The sequence below is a fragment of the Pangasianodon hypophthalmus genome, chromosome 13, assembly GCF_027358585.1.
Source record: "Pangasianodon hypophthalmus isolate fPanHyp1 chromosome 13, fPanHyp1.pri, whole genome shotgun sequence".
Classification (NCBI taxonomy): Eukaryota; Metazoa; Chordata; class Actinopteri; order Siluriformes; family Pangasiidae; genus Pangasianodon; species Pangasianodon hypophthalmus.
In genome coordinates this window covers 22,185,071-22,208,097 of record NC_069722.1, presented here as the reverse complement: position 1 = coordinate 22,208,097, position 23,027 = coordinate 22,185,071, and the positions used below count along the sequence as shown (strand labels likewise).

The window sequence follows — 23,027 nt, the reverse complement described above, 5'->3', positions numbered from 1 at the left end:
AGCCAAACAAGCTCATCACAGGAGATAAAAGTTAAATCAGTATTTATTTCATTTGCATTACTGATAAAAAATCTACTCTACAGAGAAAAACTAGACTAGTTTGTTAGATGTAGTAGCCAGGACTGGTTAAAGAACAACTCATTAAAGAGTTTTTTTTTTTTAAACTTACGTATCTATGTCTATTTGGCTGTTGTTTGTGGGAGTTTTCAAAAACAGAACTCAGTGTAACAACTAATGAGCTTAGTATGAAGTATTTATCACCATGTGTTTGATATTGTTCTCCTCTTTTTTTTGCATGAATAATGATTAAGAACAACATAAGTATAATTCTAGAGCTAAACCAAAACACAAACAACCTTAGGTTAATGGTTCAGTGTGTGTGCGCACATTTTTTAAACGTTTTTGGTGTTTTGTGGTGTGGCTAGAGGAAGGTGTGCAGGACAGGCTTCAGCGAGCACAGCAAACAGCAGATTGGAACGTTAGGCAACAAGCAGGCCAAAGATAAACGGCAAAATCTTCCAAAAGAAGAAGTGAAAATCATCTGTATCTCTGAGATGAAGTGAAACACACCTGCACAGGAAGAAGTGCTCCATTTGCATCCATTATTAGACCATTTACATGCAGTGTTTTGCCTGTTATGTAAAGAGTGTTTTTTATTCTCGTTGTTTGCTCAGTGACATGATAAAGCCTTTACTATAATGCACAACTAAAGACAAATTAGCTAAAAAAAAAAGAAGAAGAATCATAACAAAATAGTTTTACTATGTTTCAACAATACAAACTGAGAGAAACACTATTGTCATTGAAACATTTATTCAATTTAAACTTATTAAAATAAACACCATACTTTAAAGCCGACAGTAATTCAAATAAAGATGTAGAAAACAGTGAGACTTTTAATTGCATAATTTTGTAAGACATTTATTTGAGATTTGAGTAAAAGCATGAAAAGGTCCAACATTTAAATGTCCAAAAGTATTTACAGATATAAAATATGTGGAAAGTAGCCTAGTAGGCAATAGCAGAAAGTATAACTCAGAACAGAATAATGAAGAAACAGAGAGAAGACTAAACTCATTTCCATTCGTAGTTTCTGTACTCATTTCACCTGAAATCACAATTTCAAACTGATTAGATCACAAAGTGTAGCCATTCATCATGTGTTATAAAAATATATTCTCTTTGTTACTTATGCAATGAAATAATATATGAAATATGCTGTATATTCATGTATTTTATAAATAAAAAAAATCTCTGTCTCTCTTTTAGGGTGAATTCAGATATAGAGTTTTCCTGCCATTAATAAAACAAAATCCCCAACACACGATACATTTCTGACATTTTAAAGGTGTTGACTACTTACAATGTGTAGACAATGTTTGTTGATCATATTCTAAAGAAGCTTAAAACATTTTTTTCTTCATTCAGATTTTCATTAGACATTTACTTTTATCCTTAATGACACATTAAAACTGATTTTTTAAAAATATTTATTTATTTATTTATTTGTAGCATACTTCCAAGTCAACCATACCATATTATGTGAACACAGCACAGTAAGTAAAATTGACAATTAAATTTGACTTGGAAGCTAACTGCAACTGTATGGTGTTCTTTGTAATGTTCTATAATTAAATTCTTAGAGTGATAACAATAACAGTGTTTAGAAAATCTTCAGTATTTTCCAAATTTATAAGTGGATTATTTTCCTATAACAGCACATCCTGAAGTGCTTTATTCCTGTTATAGCACAGTAATTTGCAAATGATTCTAAATTTTTAATTTCTTTTAAAGAACAATATGTTATAATAATATAAAAATAGATATAAACAGTACTTCCTTCATCTGCCTCTCTTTTTTTTCTCTGCCTTGAATAGAAAAAATAATAACTTACTAACTATTTAAAACAACCTCTCTAATTGAAGTACAGCTAGAATTATTGTCAGCTGCTGTTATAGATGGTCAACACCTTTTGACCAATCAGATTTCATAAATCAACAGCACTTTATGATTCATTTCTTGCAGCAACAGTGTAATATGGGATTTTAAAAAACAAACCTTGACATCAGTCTGTGAAATTATATAAACACAGTACACTAAGTAAAAAATATCTGCATAATACTTTTTTTGTTTGTTTGTCCTGGTATACCTGAATTCACCCCGTTTATGTTTATTGATCAGGTCTCACCTTGATAACAGTCACTCCGATGCTGTAGAAGAGGGTGATGAGGAAGAGAAATACAAATGTTAAGGCAGTGTTTGCCATGCTATCATCATCCATCATCTCTGCCTCATGGTGGAAGAGCTCTGTCAACATCAGGCAATCTGTTGGCATACACACACACACACACACATTTATATAAGGACATTTATATCTGATGAGAATAGGAACAGAAAGTACACACGTAACAGTTTACACACTAAATATAAATGATGTATGGTACAATGCAACTTAGACACTATATACAGTATAAAGAATTAAAAGTGGATTCTTCATACTAAATATGAAGTCTCATGCAACATTTTACAACATTACATAAGCTCTGGCTCTCATTAAATGGAAATGTTTATGTTTAAATTGGCCAAAATTTTAATGTACTATTCTGTCACTGTTATTTAATTTCATACCACAGTCCTGATGAATTCTCAACTCTGGTCAGAAGGTGTTGATTTTTTTCTATAACATCAGCTCTGACAGTAGTTCTGGCTACAAGGTGCTTGTTCTAAAATGTTATTGTTTCTATAGTAACATGCACATAAACATTTTTTAAAAAAATATCATTAATGTTTTCTGTAAGACAACATTTGTTTAATATTTATGGAAGGAGTCTTTAGTGTTCACTTTCTTACAGTCAGAGGTGAAGCTGTAATTAATTTTTGTGACATGGGAATGTCTTTAAAACAGACGGCATTGCACTTTGCAGTTTCTCGCTAATGTGACAAATTACACTTTCTGTAACTGTGCTTCACTGCAGTCTGCATCACACCACCACATCTTTGGTTATAACAGCACTTTCTGAAGTGTTTTATTCCTTACATATCTATGTAGTTTTGGGGTGTGCTTTTAAAAACTTTTATTACTGCATCCAAAACATTATAGCAAATATAATGGCAAATAACCATTTTATTTTTTGAATAGGTTGCTTAAGTGTGATTTAGTGTGATCTATAGATTTATAGTCTTACTAATTTATCTCTTGATTGGGTAGAAAACTAGTGTTTAAGTGGTTACTTATCAAAGTGGTGTATCTGTACAAAATCAGCAAAAGGTTCTACAAACAAAATGCCACAACACGTTGTTTGTATTTATCTAAAATTCAGATTGCGTATCATTATATGTAATATCAATGCATTTTTAATATGAATGCTATGTATGTAGTTTTGCTAAGTTAAACATGAAACCGGTGACCCCCAACCTGTCAAGGAAAAAGGCAGAAAAAGTTCTCCACATTACAAGAGGGGCTGAATGTCTTGGCTTGCTGCAGATTAAACGGTATTACACTAAATCATTGCAACATTTTTATTTACGGCCTAATTGAGGATATAGTGACTATTAGTAAATAACACAGAACAACAAAAAAAGCTTGACAAAAATATTGCAAAAATGCAAACACACACACACACACACACACATTGTGAAATTGTGGGGGAAAGCTTTGGATCATTCTCTATTAACAAAATTAATAGTTTATTAATAGATTTGTCTTTCTTAATTTTATGAAATAATTTAAAGAGATATTTGATAGATCTTTGAAGCCCATATTAATTATTTGCTTATTTTTTAATTGTATATTTGTTGAGAAAATGATGAAGGAGGACATTAAAGCAGCTGTGACTAAAATGTCTTAAGTCAAATCCAGTCCAGGTGCAGCCATGGCATTATTTTGGGATATCCATATTTAGGATATGCTAAGATAGTGATGTATAAAGTTAGTGTAATATAATACTATAATATTTCCGTACTGCACAGGGTACATGCTGAAGGATTTTTTTATTGTCATTGTTTCAGTGTAATATTGCATCAGACATATTCCAAAAACCAAGGACACACAAGCATTAGACAGACTTCAAGACAATGACATTGCATTAATTAAAAAAAAAAAAAAAAACACATAGAAGACAGGGCAAAAATAAAAATAAAACAAGCATTAAAAGCAGACAACACAATTTCTAAAACGTATGGCAGGTTTGTGGAACGTTCAGGCTGAGATTCACTAAGGTGGGTGGATTTGAAGTGATAGTGATGGATCTGGATATGAGGCGCACAGGGTCCTCGATGGACTCGTGATAAACCCTGCAGCTGTACACGGCGCCACTCTTCCATTCTGCAGTTTTCACAATCAGCTGGCTGTACACTGAAAAGAGGTTGCCTCTCTCGATAACTCTAGTGGTGTTCTGCTCATAGCCGCCCTCATCGTCCACTTGTTCATCGTTAACAAGCCAAGACACAGCCACCTCCTTAGGGTAGAAGTCTTTTACATAGCAAGTCAGGGTCACCGATTCACCTGAGCTCTCTGGTGGAGCGAGCAAGTAAACCTTGGGGCATTCCTTTTTGCCTAAGAATATGAAATCACAGTTCAGGTCAAAACATGCTCAGTTTCCTTCTCTTGCATTGTTTCCGTATGTTGGGGAACATTGGTCATGCATAAACTAAAAAAACAATTTTCATATATCATAATTTGCACATATTTTCAATCTAATTAGATATCACCTTAAAAAATGTGCTTTTCTGCTTCTTAAAAAAAATTCCTCATAGCTTTATCATACAAATAAAGAGCCAGACTACGTATAAGTAGTAAAAGCATTTCCTACCATTTACTCTTTGGTAGTCTACTGTTTCATACTGGAGGGCGAATGCTGAATGTTCCACTTCGCAGGTGAATTTGGTGCCATCGCTCCACTCATCGAAACTGATCGGGGTCGTGAGTGTGACCGTGGTTTCCGCAGATACGTCTTTTTCCGCTAGGGAAGAGATCTCTGTACCGCCAATAAGCCATTTAATGCCCTTGAAGCCCACCTGTCCTTCGGCCCTGCACTCGAGCTGGCCAGCTCTTTTGAGCAGCATGTCCCTGGGGCAAGGTGGGATTATTTTCACCTGTGGTGGTTTTGAGTCAACTGACACTGTAAAGAAGGTGTAGAAAAAATGTTCTTAAAGAAGCAAATGAGTATTTGAATTAAAAAAAGCACAGTAAATGTATAATCTGAAAATGTACCATAAAATCTAGAGTTTTACTATAGTATTTTAATATAATATATAAGTTATAAGAGTTTACATAACTGCCATTTTCATTCAAAGTAGAGGGCATATAATTACTTTAAAGCAAATTTACATTTCCAGCATTTAGAGCAAGTGCTTTGTAGTCTGTCCTCAAAAACAGTTCCTCATACTATGGTGTAAGAATACCATCGAGCTCAAACCCAGTTAGAGGAAGTTTTAATTAAATTAAGTGGAACTAACTGCTTCAAATTGATTGAAGAAGTTAATAATTCAGCTGTTCGGACAGATCTTTCAAACTGGTACATAAAAAAATTAAGTAAAAAATAATACATACCATAAATCGCCTCTTTGGCCGCAGTCCATTTCTTCTGGTGGAATTCGCACTTAACTGGAGATGATGAACCCGTCCATTCATTGGCGCTGATTTCCAAAATACTTACAGCAGTGTAAGCATCTTTATCCGGGCTTAATATGGTGTGTTTGACCTTATTACCGAGTTCCGTGCTGCCACGAGTCCACTTAAATGTGTGTGTTTTAGGGGAAAATTGTGTAGCTAAGCAGATGAAGGTAGCTGTTCCATTGTCTATTTCTGTTTGGGTTGGAGTTGTTAGAAGCAGAGATGCAGGGAGCTCGGGCACAACTGCAAAACAAACACACACAGATCCGTATGCAGCAGCAATGGGCACAGCAGGTATTGCAGTTTAGGAATAGATTGTGTTGCCACAGTATATGAAGGCCACAAAAGTGCTAATTTTTTATACTACATAATATCCAATCTTAAATCAGAGTGCTGTCAAATTCTCAATTAATGTTACCAAATTGTCTATATTTTGTATTAATGCAATCGATATGTTAGCATTTCTATAGTAACGACTTACGCAGATACTTGAATAGTTGATGCTCTACATAATATGAGCCTAATAAACACATTTTTTTTTTTAAATGTGTTATTTATCAAATAAAATCTTATAATCGTTGATATTGTGAAGGTTTCTTTAAGGAGACATTTAGTTAACATTTCTGGAAGAAGTCTCCAGTTTCACAGCCAGGGGAAAGACAGAGCTTATATTTCTTATTAACTTCAAGAGGGATTAAACATTGTAAATCTGCAAATTGCTGTAGTATAAGTGGAATAAAACACTTCACATTACACCAACTTGATTATTGATCATTTTCCTATAGCAGCACGCATCACGTTTTCTTCCGCACATATTAAGCTAATTATGGGTTGACAAATGACATGTATGGTTTAGAGGGATTAGGAGAAAACTCTGCACTATGCAGAGCATCGGATCTGTGGAACTGAGGCCGAGAACCCTTAATTTATAGTTTACTACTCTGTTAAATCTAATTTATCTCTTATAAATGTTGATGCCACAGCAAACTTTTGCATATATTTTGATAACATACTGTGGCAACAAGCATGCGAGAAGTCATAAGCCACAGGTGAAAAAAAAGGGAACAGGCTTCGTTTAGCAATGGCAAAGAAAGAGAACACAGTGTACATAAGCTTTGGAATTTAAAATGTTTGACTCTGGACATGAAATATTCCAGTGCTGATTGCAATTGAAAAATTGGATAGACATTTTAGGAATAATAAACATTTAGTCAGACACTTTAAATGGCCAAAGCAGACTGTCTCAGTGTGATTAGACATGCAACATCCTCTTTAAAAAAAGTAACTATTGAAACTATTGTAGACATTTATTCTGTTTACAGTCTAATTTCATGTCCTTTGCATCATTTTCTTAAAGAATAATGCTCACACTGAGACTGAAATTAGCTTATACATGTAGCTAAGAGAAATATTAACACTAATTATTATAAAGTGGTAATCATCTGTATGACCTTTAAGGCTATTGGAGTGAAAAGAGTATTGTATCTGAATTTTTCATATCTCTGATTGATAAACCAGAAACTCTGATTGGTGCCAGTAGAGAAAAGAAACTTGAATATATCACGATTAAATGGTTGCTGTTGGTTTCAACTCTTCTATTTAATGATGCAGTTTTACAGGAAATTCACTTTAGCATAAGCTAATGATGTGTTGAGTAAACACTTTCAGATGTAGTACAGAAGTTAAAATGTTCATAAAATGTTTAAGCATAGTTATACAATATATGTTTATTTGTTTTAGCATATTTATTACTGTTTGCTTGCTTGCTAGGCATAATATATAATGTGTGTATTCCTTAATTGACCATTTCATCAAATACACCTACCATATACAGTATCAGTAATCTAGGTACAATCTTTTTTCTTGTCACTGGGTGGTACTATCAAGGGTATGTTTTTTATACCTTTAATATGTATATTTTACCAGGGAAGGTGCATGTGGAGTACCTTTAATTAGCTTTTAGAGTAAAGCTTTAAATGTACATAAGTGGGCCTTAAGGTCCAATTTTGTACCTTAAATTATTTTTAAAGGTGCACTATATTCACGTTTCCTCGTAAAAGATACAGACTAAAAGGTACAAAAAGCTGTACCCTTGACGGTACCACCCCAGTGACAAGGAAAGTTTAGTACCATTTTTTGTTTGTCTGATACTGTGTGTATGGGGCAGGTGTAGTTACCTACTAAAGTGGCCACTGTTTGCATGTTTGGAAAGGACACATAAAAGGGTGTTCCAGGTTTTTGTCGCATACCTTTCTTTTGCAAGAGCGCTTCTTTGTATCCTTTGGCATTCTCGACTCGGCACGTGAACTTCTTGCTCTGGGTCCAGTCGGAAGCCTTGACGCGCACCTGGCTCACCGAGGTGAACCCTCCGCTCCCGCGCACCGCCGGGTATTGCACGACGTCAGTCAGCGCGCTTCCTTTCTCATCCGCCCATTTGAAGATCAGTCCGTCGGCGGAGGCCAAATCGCGCGTGACGCAGCCAAGAGTGATTAAACCGTCCGAGGCCGAGCCGCACTGCCACACGGGAAACAGGGACTGCGGGGGGCCTTGCACTGCTGCAGATAGATAGATAGATAGATAGATAGAGCACAAACCAACACTAGATTTAATCTCTGCCAAAAATGAAATTGATTTTTTATTTTTTTTGCAATCAACATTTTTTTTCTCTGCTACATTTATCAAAGTGGACTTTCTTCTACTTTCTAATCAGATAACACATCTAAATATTTAATGTGCTCCAATTTACTCATCGTTTAAGTATGTAATTCATACAACTTTAATAATTTACAATTCATTAATATCAATTCTTAATAATTAATAATAATTATTATTCATTCAGAAGTATAACAGCAATAATCATTATTTTTCTTAATAAACTTCCAAACAAACAAATGCGTACATACATAGCCTACATTTACATTTACGGCATTTGGCAGAGCCTACACACTGTAAACACATACATAAGACCCATAAACGGTATCATTATAAACTCGGTCTCACCTCTCGCACAAACTCCGTACGCAGTTTTACAACTGAATGAGATTTCGTTGCATTTCAGACGATTGACGTTGTGGGGAAGAAAAAGGGTGCGATCACTAAACACGCCCTTTTCTTACGATTTAATTCGTTCTGGTAAGGTACGAATTTTTTGAAACATGAGACAAGTCAACAAAAACTAAAACTAATAAATTTGACTTCTTTATATAAAAACGCTTCTGTAAAACCCCGAAATTATAATAAATACAGTCCAGTCTCGTAAAACAGATTCAAAACCATTTACCGAGTATTTTTATATAAACTTATTTAGTTTACATTGAAGCCGACCAATTTATTATTATTATTATTATTATTATTATTATTATTATTATTATTATTATTATTATTACGGAACTGAGCAGAATTACACTCATCACTACAGTATTTTGAAGCTAACGGTGCTTTTTTAAATTTTTAATTCTAGATCATTTACTTTATGAACTTTAACCTACTGACTCATACTAAGCATATAACCGCAAAATAAAGGCATAAATACACTGTTTGAAATTAATAATAATAATAATAATAATAATAATAATGATAAATTAGAATAAGTAAAACCACTCAAATTATGTCATTTTCTTTCACAGAAAGAATCCATCACAGAATCTATCGGTGTTTTTTTATTTTAATTCTAGATTTACGCTGCTTGAACCAACTGACTCCTATAAAGCAGAGAAGCGCAAAACAAACGCTAAATACTTTTCACACCAAATGATTTTGTAAATGATGAGAATAAGCGAAAACACGTCAAACATACAACATTAACAACGGGTCTTTTTTTTTTTTAAACGTACATTTTTAGCCTACACAAGTATGTCTAAAGCAGGAACAGATAACATTAAATGCACAATTTATTAGAAGTAGTAATAAGTCACTTACTTTAAACATAATAGTCTCGCAATCTGATAACGATAAAAAAGGACTAAAACATTATGTAAATACTTTTTTGACGTCCGTTAACATTTTTTTCGGGTTTACATTTTAGACCATTAAATATCACTTTATGATCACAGAAATTAAGTTTGGGGTAAAAGCGCCGAATTACTTACCGCTTGTTACAGTGACAGCTGTGCCTCTTCCCCAGTAATCAAAAGCCCAGTTACACAGTGTTCAACTTCCAGCACACCTCACTACACTCAACTACACTACACTACATTACATATTAGTAATATTATCCCGCTTATTGACGCTTAATACGCACATCATTAAAATAAATAAATAAATAAATCCAACCAAATAGAGAACTTTAACTTATAAACTCTGAATAGTCCTACAGCTTATTAAAAAAATGTGTTTGTTTTTAACAGAAAAAAACGCAATCTTGTAGTATACTAACAGCGTTACCAATGTGTACTAAAAACTGAGTTTGAAAACTTAAACTCTTGAAATTTAAAAAAAAATCAAGTTTCAAGGGAACCTCGTGTTATTTTTCCGTTATTTTCTATAAAACGTTAGTACGTGCTAATGTTAATGTGCGATTTTCAAAAACGAAAATCAGGTTAATGTTCGTTTAACGGCAGGGATAAAATGTTTTTCTTACCAGAAGTAACGGTGACCGTCGTTCCCTTTCCCCAGTAGTCAAAAGCGTAGTCACAGTGACACAAATCCACTCTGACATCGTTCAAAAAGACCTGGCTGTCCGACCTATCCATATATTACTGATAATGTCTAAAAGTCCTTCACAAAAATCATATCCGAAAAGTTGGATGTTCGCGTTTCTCAGCGTTAAAGATCCACCAGGTGTCATTTTTCATTAAAACATAACAGCATATTCCCTGCTGAGTTTCTTTGTTTATACGAGTACGAGTCGTAAAAATATAAAATGAATAATAATAATAAAAAAAAATACATATATACATATATATATATATACATATATATATATATATATATACACACACACACATATGCTATTTTTTTCAACAATCAGATGGATTTTTCTCTTTTAAATGAAGTGCGACATTTTCAAATGCAGTCGCTGAGAACCATCTTCGTTTAACATTTTCTAAGCATTTTAATTGAAGAATATAAACCACTACACCAGGCTTAAATTGTTTCAGTTTTTTCTATTATTGTTTGTTTTAGAGAAGGCTAATCAAAAGAGGTTTGGCTTTATTTTCCTACCTGAAGTCACAGTCACCGTCGTTCCCTTTCCCCAGTAATCAAAAGCACCGTCACAGTGATAAAGTTTACGGCACTACCCGTACAAATATGGGAAACAAAAGTGCTTCGAGCATACCAGGTATATTTTCTAAAATTGTGTAATTTTAAGGTTATATTAAACCTGTCTAATAAGTGTAGTCCTACCTGAAGTCACGGTCACTGAAGTTCCTTTTCCCCAGTAGTCAAAGTAGTAATCACAGTGAATATATTGGCCGATCCTCTGTACAAAATCTCCTCAATGGGCTGTTTTCGCAGAGCGGTCACTATTTTTTCTCTCACTTTTGTAGAATGCTTAAGCAGCCTTGCCCTTTCTTACAGTTCACGTGCTTCAATGTGTTTCAAATTTGTTCGGTAAAATTGTACGGTATTTGTTTATGAATAAAAATAAGTCTCAATCACAATGGAACAACAAACTACAACACTTACCTGAGGTCACAGTCACTTGTGTCCCTTTTCCCCAGTAGTCGAAGTACTCCACGTTGGTTAATACTTCTGAGCATTAGTGTAAACACCAACATCTGTACCTGCAAGTCCAACAGGTATTTTTTTTCCCACCAAACTTTTACTGTACTCCATTTCACTTTTATTGTTGAATTATTTAACTAATATTAATCATCTATAATTAATTGATTAATATACAACTATGAATAATAATTAATAAGTTCACATTTTAACAGTAATAATAATAGTCATTACTGGAATATCACACGCAGAAAAGTTAATGGGAATACCTATGGAGTTTGGGTCATATTTTTCCTCGACATAAATGGAGATCACGGATAGAGTGACTGTGCACAGAGTGAGATCGAATGCAAAGGTTACATTTAGATTACAAAGATCAGAGAGGGAAGGGGGAGATTTCACAAGAGTGTGCGTGATTCCATGTGTTTCAAGAATGCTATTTTTAAAGTCAGTTTACACATTTAAAAAAGATATGTGCAATCAACAGGAAGCAATACTATATTTTTCTGCCCAGATGTGGTGTCATACTTTGATTCGTTTCAGTTCATCGCAAGCATGAGAGGAATGCGGCTTGAACTTAAGTTTGTTTGTGCTCTGAATCGGTGCCTATGCAGCCTTTGGAAGTTGTCCTAATACATGCAGATTTTGCTGTTGTGGATATGCGTGGATATTCCCTGCCTCCAACCAGTAAAAAGCCAAAGGAAATGCCCCCCCCTCAACCTGAAATTCCTACTCATCAACTTGGGGTAGTCCCAACTGCCAGCTCCTTCCCAGTCTTCCCAGAGTGACGTCAATCATCATGGCTGGGCACAGCATCAGGAATGTACAAAGTAGCACTTCTTACCTTTAAATGAGGTATGCTGTGTATACAACTATTAGCTTTAGATCAAACAGCATACAGACAAATTCGCATGTAATATCTAAAACCGTGACTGTATACTGTTCGCTGTTTGAGGAGGAAAATGTACATCATTCATCCAAATTAGCTGTCTAGCTTATTGCTAACAAGATGAACATGGTGGCATCTATGTTTTTTGCGGCTTTGCAAGTCGAAGAGCAGCAGAAGGATGAAGATAATGTAGCAGGAATGGCCGTCAGGCAAACAAGTCCACAAGGTACTGCATGAGGGATCCCCCAAACACTCTGTCTAGATTATTTAAACATTGTGTCTATGATACACACAATGCTATGGAAAGGCCAGGTAACTCTGGAGGCCAGATGCTAAAAAGCACTTCAATCCAGCTTTCTGCACCTTGTGAAAGGTTGGAGTCTAAGCAAGAACAAAAGGAGAGATGCACAGCAGCAGAGACCGCACAGAGCGACAAGAATGTTCAAGGCTTCAGCATAGAGGATCTTCACCAGGTGCAAGGGGAAGATGCAGAATTTGTTGCAGAAGGGGCAGAGGTTGGATTACCCCCCACAGCAATGCAAGAAAAACTGTATCAAGCTTCAGAGAGCAATACACAGGGGCCTTGTGTAGTGGTGAGCAGACTCAGTGGTGAACAGGGCAGAGGACTGTAGTGGTGCACCAAGATTAGCTTTCTCCGCATCAGCCCCAGGAACCCACTTAGGGCTCAGTACAGGACTCCGAGGCCTAGTTGTGTTGTGTTGCATTTTGGGTTGTTGGGTTACTAGGACAGCTGACCCTTGAGGAGGGGCCTATGTTGTGTCACTATGTTTCTGTAGCAAGCAATATTTTGCATACCTGTGAGCCTCTGTGTGGTTTAAATGCAAGTTGCTAATAAAAAAAAAAAAAAAAAAAGTGTTGTTTTAACAGTGCTTCCTTGTTCAAGGATCTTCCTTTCTGATGCTGCAGTATTTAGCGATTGCCTTATTTAGCTAACAAAAAACCTCTAAGGCTGGCGGCTTAGCTAGCATGACTAACATAGCTAACTGACACAAAATTTAACAGAACAAATACAGTGGGGCAAAAAAGTATTTAGTCAGCCACCAATTGTGCAAGTTCTCCCACTTAAAAAGATGAGAGAGGCCTGTAATTTTCATCATAGGTACACTTCAGCTATGAGAGACAGAATGGGGGAAAGAATCCAGGAAATCACATTGTCTGATTTTTAAAGAATTTATTTACAAATTATGGTGGAAAATAAGTATTTGGTCAATAACAAAAGTTCATCTCAGTACTTTGTTATATACCCTTTGTTGGCAATGACAGAGGTCAAACGTTTTCTCTAAATCTTCACAAGGTTTTCACACACTGTTGCTGGTATTTTGGCCCATTCCTCCATGCAGATCTTCACTAGAGCAGTGATGTTTTGGGGCTGTCGCTGGGCAACATGGACTTTCAACTCCCTCCAAAGATTTTCTATGGGGTTGAGATCTGGAGACTGGCTAGGCCACTCCAGGACCTTGAAATGCTTCTTACGAAGCCACTCCTTTGTTGCCCGGGCGGTGTGTTTGGGATCATTGTCATGCTGAAAGATCCATCCACGTTTCATCTTCAGTGCCCTTGCTGATGGAAGGAGGTTTTCACTCAAAATCTCACGATACATGGCCCCATTCATTCTTTCCTTTACACGGATCAGTCGTCCTGGTCCCTTTGCAGAAAAACAGCCCCAAAGCATGATGTTTCCACCCCCATGCTTCACAGCAGGTATGGTGTTCTTTGGATGCAACTCAGCATTCTTTCTCCTCCAAACATGCCAAGTTGAGTTTTTACCAAAAAGTTCTATTTTGGTTTCATCTGACCATATGACATTCTCCCAATCCTCTTCTGGATCATCCAAATGCTCTCTAGCAAACTTCAGACGGGCCTGGACATGTACTGGCTTAAGCAGGGGGACACGTCTGGCACTGCAGGATTGGAGTCCCTGGCGGTGTACTGTGTTACTGATGGTAGCCTTTGTTACTTTGGTCCCAGCTCTCTGCAGGTCATTCACTAGGTCCCCCCCGTGTGGTTCTGGGATTTTTGCTCACCGTTCTTGTGATCATTTTGACCCCACGGGGTGAGATCTTGCGTGGAGCCCCAGATCGAGGGAGATTATCAGTGGTCTTGTATGTCTTCCATTTTCTAATAATTGCTCCCACAGTTGATTTCTTCACACCAAGCTGCTTACCTATTGCAGATTCAGTCTTCCCAGCCTGGTGCAGGTCTACAATTTTGTTTCTGGTGTCCTTTGACAGCTCTTTGGTCTTGACCATAGTGGAGTTTGGAGTGTGACTGTTTGAGGTTGTGGACAGGTGTCTTTTATACTGATAACGAGTTCAAACAGGTGCCATTAAAACAGGTAACGAGTGGAGGACAGAGGAGCCTCTTAAAGAAGAAGTTACAGGTCTGTGAAAGCCAGAAATCTTGCTTGTTTGTAGGTGACCAAATACTTATTTTACTGAGGAATTTACCAATTAATTCATTAAAAATCCTACAATGCGATTTCCTGGATTCTTTCCCCCCATTCTGTCTCTCATAGTTGAAGTGTACCTATGATGAAAATTACAGGCCTCTCTCATCTTTTTAAGTGGGACAACTTGCACAATTGGTGGCTGACTAAATACTTTTTTGCCCCACTGTATATGCTTAGTGTAATACATGATATAGGTTACCTATGACTGGTAAATGATAAAAATGGTACAGCCAATTCATACTTCCTCTTCTTCGACAGAAAAGATGCAAAGAAGAAAGAAAAGAAATGAAAGTAAAGAACATATGATACAATTTGAAAAATAAATGCCAACATCAAGAAATAAGGAAAGTAAACAAGTTATACAAAACCTACATTCACAGCATATATTGACACCCGTGCCACAATCTAATAAAATTTTTTAGATGCAATTCTTGTAACTTGTTCCAAAATAACTTGAGGCATAACCTAGACTGTTAAAATAACTGTAATGAAATTGTATAAAATTGCAGGGATTAGACTATTTGCATTACTACATTCTTTATACTTCATAGGAAAGGACTATGTATGAAGTGCTCAAGTATGAAAGTATCTGACCTGACTCATCTAAAATATCTGTTATGAAACAGATACTCCAATTTGTTTTTAATGATTTAGATTAATCACAAGGTGCAGGCACTGCTCTTGTCCCAACTTCATTCCAGCCTCTGTTTTCACAACAGAGAATCTCAGCCTCTCATCACTGCCCCATCTCTGTTTCTCCCCAGTGTGAGAAATAATCTGTTTTTACATCAGAGGCAGTGACAGTCTGTGTTTCTGCCCAAGTCAGTCATAGGTAGTGCTGTTTGCCTTTTATCTACAACTCTATCAAAATCCTGCTTTCCGGTATTACTCAGTCTAGTTCCTCTTACTGTTTCTCTCTTATACCACTTCAAGGTGTTTTTTTTTTGCTACAAATCACATCTGAATTGCTCATTTGTGACATAGCACCAGACTCAGATGTCTGTAACCAGGCTTTGTTTCTAGCATTCCAGCCTTGCAGATGCAACCCAAGGTTGGGCAACAGTGTGTGGAAAAGTTAAACTAAAATCCAGTCCCTGACTTTGTGTCCATTTCTAACCCAGTTCTTTGTTCTGTGTCTGACCATGGCTGTAGCTATTGTTTATATCCCTGTTTTTCCCAATTAATGGTGTTTTTCCTCTCCCTTCATGCATAGGAGTGTATGCATGACATCATGGCCATAAAGTAAGGGTGGTAATAGTTCTGCCTGCACTCTGTCTATAATTTATGGTCCTTGGTGCCCATAGGCTTCATCAGGAAACACCTGCATCATGAAGAACAGAGTCTCAAGTTTCCAGGACACTCCTTAATATTATAAATAACCCACAGCTAGCTCACCACTTTAGCATCATATTTTTGTCATTATTTTAAATGTTTGCCTTTATTGGTCCAGAATATAAATGAATCTTAGTATTCTGCGGTAAGATTCCATCTAACATGTTGTTGCTCATGGAAAATATAATAACAAATATAATATAATAAAATAATGACAAATTGTGTTCATAATATTCAGTAATTCTTGAGAGAAAGGACAAAAAGAAAACAAAGTATTTTTATTTTACAAAACGCAAAAATGCCAATATTAAGTCTTCTGTGACATATCAATAAACTCCATGAAATAATTTTCTGTTGCATTAAATTATCTGTAACCACCCTCAACACTGCTGAAATACTCTGTGTTCTTTCACCATTCAAAAGATCCGCTGTATTAATTTATGAAAGATTGTGATATAATTTTTTTTAATTATGGGTATGCATCATGTGAGAACTCCCCAGAATATCTTTTGGTCTAAAATTCTACAGATTCTCTCAAATATTAAACATTACAATCTGTGTAACAATCTGTTACAAAAACAACTCCCATATGTTAATGGAGCAAACATTACACTCACCCAACAAAATTGTGTTCATGACAATGAATACACACACACACAAACACCAATCAGCCATAACATTAAAACCACTGACAAGAAAAGTGAATAACTGATTCTCTCATTACAATGGCACCTGTTAAGGAGTTGGGATATATTAGGCAGCAAGTGAACAGTTCTTGAGGTTGATGTGTTGGAAGCAGGAAAAATGAGCAAGCATAAGGATCTGAGCGACTTTGACATGGGCCAAATTGTGATGGCTAGATGACTGGGTCAAAGCATTTCCATTTTTAGTATCTACCAAAAGTGGTCCAAGAAAGCACAACCAGTGAACCAGCAACAGGATCATGGGCGCCCAAGGCTCATTGACGCGTGTGGAGAGCGAAGGCTAGCCCATCTGGTTGAATCCCATAGAATTGAATCCCTACTACACAGATTGCTGAAAAAGTTAATGCCGGCTACGATAGAAGGGTGTCAGAACACACAGTGCATCAAAGCTTGTTGCGCATGGGGTGTCCAGAGTGCCCATGCTGACCCCTGTCCTACAGTGGGCACGTGAGCATCAGAACTCGACACTGCAAAAATTGTTACGGAATAGTTTGAGGAACTTGACCTCCAAATTCCCCAGTCCAATTCCACAATCAAAAAATGATCGGTGTGTATATAATCACATACATACAATCAAGAAGTGTGACTATAAAAGCAGAACTTTTGGCAGTATGGTGTTCTGGAGCACTCAGCTGTGTTTCTGCATCATGCCAAGAACAAAGGACATCAGTCACCTACGAGACCTCCGACAAGCAATTGTTGCTGCTCAATCTGGGAAGGGTTATAAGGCCATCTCCAAACAATTTAAAATTCACCGTTCTACAGTGATACATATTATGGAAATCCTTCTACACAGTTGCCAATCTTCCGAGGACTGGGCATCCCAGTAAATTCATTCCAACGTCAGACTGTTTAATGCTCAGAGATATAAAGAAACACCCAAGAGCTACATCCTGGCACCTACAGACCTCTGTAGGCAGATTAAATATTTATCTTCATGACTCCAATCAGAAAGACTAAAAAACGGTGGTTAGGAAAAAGCCAAAGAGAACATGCTAGCACAATTTAGGTTTGCAAAATTGCATCTGAAAAAAAAAAAAAAAACCTTCTGGAACAATATGCTTTGGACTGATGAGTCCAAGGTGGAGACATTTGGTCAAAACGAAGAGAGACATGTTTGGCAAAAACCAAACGCCTCATACTCACTGTCAAGCATGGTGGTGGAGGGGTGATTTGGGCTTTTTTTGCAGCCAGAGGACCTGGGAAACTTGCAGTCATTGAGACAATGATGAACTCCACTTTATACCAGCATATTCGTGAGACAAATATGTGAGGCCATCTGTCCAGCAGCTTAAGCTGGGCCGAAATTGGGTCATGCAGCAGGACAATGATCCCAAGCACACCAGCAAATTGACATCTGAATGGCTAAAGAAGAAAGAAATCAAGGTGTCGAAATGGCCAAATCAATGTTCATACCTTCATCTCCATTGAGATGCTGTGGCAGGATTCATTGTTTTCATTGTCATTGTATTCATTACAAGTATTCTTATCAGTAAAACTACATTTGGAATCATGTGTGGTGGCCAGATTTGACTTACACATTCTGGAATGATGGTGATAAAAGACATTCATACAAGGAAGAACACTGATACCTGGGGCGATTTTGCGGCTAGTACTCCAGGGTTGTTTATAAGACTTGGCCATAGGTGGACCAAAACCAATATCTAAATTCAGACAAAAATGGATAGCAAAAGTATTGGGTGTGATCTCAATCTCCTTCTTTGAAAACCTGAGATCTGAATCTGAGAGGACAGGCCTCATGCGCAAACCTTAGGATCGAATAGAAACTCTCCTAGTCGATCATCTAATTACACATGGTCAGTTTTTAAGGCATCACTTCCTTCATGTGGATTTTGTAAAATCTTTATTCAACTAGAAATGTCTGCGGACATCCACTGGGTTTTTACTTTATTTTAAAAATTGTTATTTTAGAGACTGACAATTTATGCGCAGAAGCATAGCCTCTGAACAGACACTTTAACTGACACTGGGCAGAAACAAAGATTCTAATAAGCACAGCAGCAGGAAGGAAGCTGGGATTGACACTAGGACAAGAAAAGAACATCTATCCAAACAGAGGATCTTTTACCCAGCCTGCAGTGTCCCATTGTTTCTCTGCCAGGCTGCTGCTAGACACTGTCAAAGAGGTTTAAAGCTCAACTCAAATCAAACGAAAACTTCCCTGTTCTCCAACATCAATGTTACTTATTTAAGGTTAGAGAAAGTCAGATAGTAGTTAAAATCTTAATCATGGATAGTCCTTATTATATTCCTCTCAGTAACCACAAACTGTTGCCACAAAGTTGAAAGCACACTTGTCTACAATGTCTTTATGCTGTAGCTTTAAGATTTCCCTTCAATGAGCACAAATCTGCATAGCCATATTCCAAAATTGCGAGAAGAGTGGAGGCTTTTATAGCAGTGAAGGGAGGACTACATCCAAATTAATGCCCATGGTTTTGGAGTATGATATTCAACAAACAAACAAAAAAAAACCCCAGTGTGATTATATCTAAATATAGTTTTGGCCATATAGTGTGTATATAAGTTAAGTTATCTTAACAAGTAACAAAACCATATTTAAATATACAGACAATTATGTGTCTGGTATAACAAACAAACAAAAAAACTCTCCTAGTGGGTTCACGGCCCCCTAAATTCGAGGTCTGTGATGTCTTCATGTCCTCCTTTTTTGTATTTGCCTCCTTTATGCCTGGTCAACAACAAAAGTTACTATTCTTGGAATTGTGACCTTAACGTGAGGGCACAGTTTCTTTATACTTCATGGTACTTTCCAGTTGGTGCTTAGTGCAAGTGGCTTAAAGGCTTCATCAGGAAACACCTGCATCATGGATTACAGAGTTCTGAATTTCCGGCAGGCTCCTAGTATTACATAAATAACCCATACAGTTAACTGACCATTTTACCAACAAGTTTTTGCCATTTCTTTACTTATGTTCTCCATAATTACTTTTATTTGGAAAATTCTTTGGAAGCTATAAATTTATCTGACAAACCTTCTCTTTTTAAGCTATGCTGCCTGTTTTTATTGTAGATTTTATTGCCTTTCATTTAATTATTTAAAATCAAACCAAATGGCAATGTTTTAATATATCTGAAGGGATTTGATATTTCTGAAGGAATTAAAACAAATTAGAACAATATTTTTGTAGACTTGAGCTAGTGACATTTTTACTGTGTTGATCTATAAATTAATACTACTTTTGGTTAGAGTCTGCTTATTAGTAAAAATTGTCTACCAATTTGCAGTATGATGGGAGTTGTGCTGCATGAGGCTTCTATCAAAAAATCTCCTAATGAGGATTTTGTCATGGTTGTTATCACTGCGTACTGCTATATTGCAGTGATGCATACCATAACAAATACCTTAAATACCCAGTGTTCAAACACAAACTCGATAAAAAGCCTCAGAACAGACTATGCTTTATTCGGTGACTAAGTTATTCTCAACCCAGTTTATGCAGTTTACCAATTGTCAAAGTTATGTTGCCGATCTTCAAGATTGCTGTATTGTTCTTTTCCTTTTAAAATATTACAAGCATTTCAAATACCAAACATGAGACTTGAAACACGATTCATTTGCTTTCCATAGATCTATAGGTTTTTGTAATGGCATAAAACACTGTGCCCCAGCCAGCACAGTGATGCACTCCATTACAGAAACAACTTCCAGATGTTAACTGAGCAAACTACTTCAATGCCAAAAGTTTACCTTTTTTTTTTTTAAAAAACACTTGTATGAGGGGAAAGAAAATGATTAGCATGAGAACTAATTTGGTTAACTTTTTAAAAAAATTTTTTTCATGTATTAGTTATTTAATGTATTAGTTAAGGGAACCCTAACTAATACATTAAGGGAAAGAAGTTAGGTAGCTGCTATGCTTTGGATCATTATCCTGAATATTTTTTTTTTTTGATTTCTGTAAGTTTGCATTAAAATACCTCTGTACACTTTTGTGTTCATGATGCTAACAGTGAACACAAGCACACCTACACCACTGTAGGGAAAACAGCCCCAGACTGACATTTCCACCTCAGGGCAGTTTGGTTGGAATTCTTCTCCTGGTTTTCACCACTCAAACACTACCATCAGATCCATGCAAGTTAAATGTGGATTCATCTGAAGATAAGACAGAAGCTGCTGCCTTTCTGTGCATATTCCTTGCAAATTTCTCTCTCTCGAGACTGATGAATGATTTCCGTCACATTACTCTCCCGCACTCATGCGCATTGATCTAGTTTTGAATAGTTTGTGCTCTAGCTGTATCTGATAATTCTCATTGATGTCTGAAACAATCCTAGCTACTGTTTCTTGCCTGTTTTCTTGATTTTACTCACATTTCTCCTGCCCAGTCTGCTGGTGTTTTTTTTTGGGGGTGGGGTGGGAGATGTTGTACCCTGCCTGTGCATTGTATTTTCATTGTATTTCCTTCATCTTTGAACATTTTTACAAGTTTTGCTGAATAGAATGGCCTCCTCTGTGCAAACAGATTATGGTAGACCTTTTCTCTAAACTTTGTTCTCTCTTCTTAGCCATTTTTGCAATTACTTTTAACCAGGTGGTGCAAAGGTAATTTATGTAGACAGTTACCTTCAATTTGATACACTAGCAGAGTAACCACATGGATTACCTGTGACGACCACAATCATGTTAATTGCCCAAATACTTCTAATTTTGAACAGCATATTTATTATTTTTATATTTTTTAAACAGTCTATTTTGAGGGATTTTTTTTTTTGCTCAAAATGTGTTTGTGGCATCTGTCTTTCTATGATTTCAAACTTATTTTATTAGTCCCTCAGCAGCAGGTTTTTGTAATGGCTTAAAACACTGTGCTGCCACCCCCCCATACACAGTGATGCACCTCACTACAAAAACACAAAAACTTTAACTGTGGCTTTAAATTAATTCTTCTAATGCCAGATGCACAAGCTGTGGCCTGCTACATACTTATTTGAATTATTTAAGTGTTTTTCTTTTATATTTGTTACTTTTTCCATCTATTGCAATACATTAGCAAAACCCATGTACTGCATGAGGCTTCTATGGCAAAGAAGATTTTGTCATGGTTGTTATCACTGTGCGCCACTATATTGCACAGTGATTCATACTATAACAAATACCTTAAATCCACAGGGCTCAGCACAGCAATTCGACAAAAAGCCTCTGAACGGGCTACACTTTATTTTGTGATATTAAATAATTCTTCTCGACATTTTCAGTCTGTTTGGACTTTTAAATTCTTGCATTTATCTGTCGCTGTGTGTCAAAGTTCCTTCTGTACTGGGACGTGTAAAAACCTTTAAATCGGGCAGACACACGCTAAAACAATTACTGACCGACATTTATTTGATGAATACCTTTTCATCATTAGATCTTAGAAATACACCAAACGCACAAACACCAATACACCGGTAACGTTTCTCTTACAGAAAAAACACACGAACTTCACATGTAAATAATCACATGGTTCACTCGGGGATTATAGACACTGCACATTATGAGTTTCACAGTTTTAATCACATGTAAAGGATGGGTTTTTATTTTTGCGCATGTGACGAACCCCATTCATTTATTTTCACAGTTTTGATTTTGCACTTCTGGGATTTTATTTTTCATTTTCTCGTGATCTCATATTATTCTCATGAATTGACACGAGTGTTTAGTTTACAGTATAACGTGTTGAAATGAACTTTACTTTGTTTTTCACATGTGAAACGCGTTTTTCCCCTAAGGGCTGATGCTCCCTGTATTAGTGCTCTACATGATCAGATATGAACATGCTTTCTACACAGTACGTAGTGAGCCATGTGTACAGTTAGAGGACTTGGGAATTAGCCTCTTAAACATTTAGCAGGCTTACAGTAGTTCATGTGAATTTTGCCCCCCGAGGTGAAACTGCTCGTGACTGGAGGTTTTTGTGCCTGTGCGAATCAGCGTGGTCGTAGTTATCACCACGATATACTGCTGGACAAAAACCACCGGAACAAATTCACTTCTGGCCTGCACGGAATTCAGGTGAGGAAAGTTTAAATATGGATGCACTTTTGGAAAATTAAGAATGTTTAATTTTGCCTTCATACAGTTATTTGAACCACCTAAAATATTTAACATTTTTTGGTTGGAAATGTTATAATTTAAATCCATTTAAAACAGTAATAATAATGGTTGATAAAACAAATTGTATAAAGTTATAAATGAATGAATACTGCTTAAATTAGTGCTGAACAAATCAATAAAGGCTGAAATGTAACTGTAGTTTGTGCAGATGACGTGTTTGTGGAATCGTTACACCTACATCATGCTGTACTCGTGACATGAGCACTATTAGC

General features: G+C 36.3%; 1 protein-coding gene across 1 annotated transcript in view; it reads right to left on the bottom strand.

The window, feature by feature from the left end:
* LOC113546929 (uncharacterized) overlaps nucleotides 1-23,027 on the bottom strand; it is a 36,088-nt gene that overhangs the window by 9,847 nt on the left and 3,214 nt on the right. Inside the window, 3 exon segments of the mRNA XM_053239149.1 lie at nucleotides 7,864-8,169; nucleotides 9,703-9,788; nucleotides 15,329-15,339. Coding sequence (XP_053095124.1) covers nucleotides 7,864-8,169; nucleotides 9,703-9,788; nucleotides 15,329-15,339 — 403 coding nt within the window.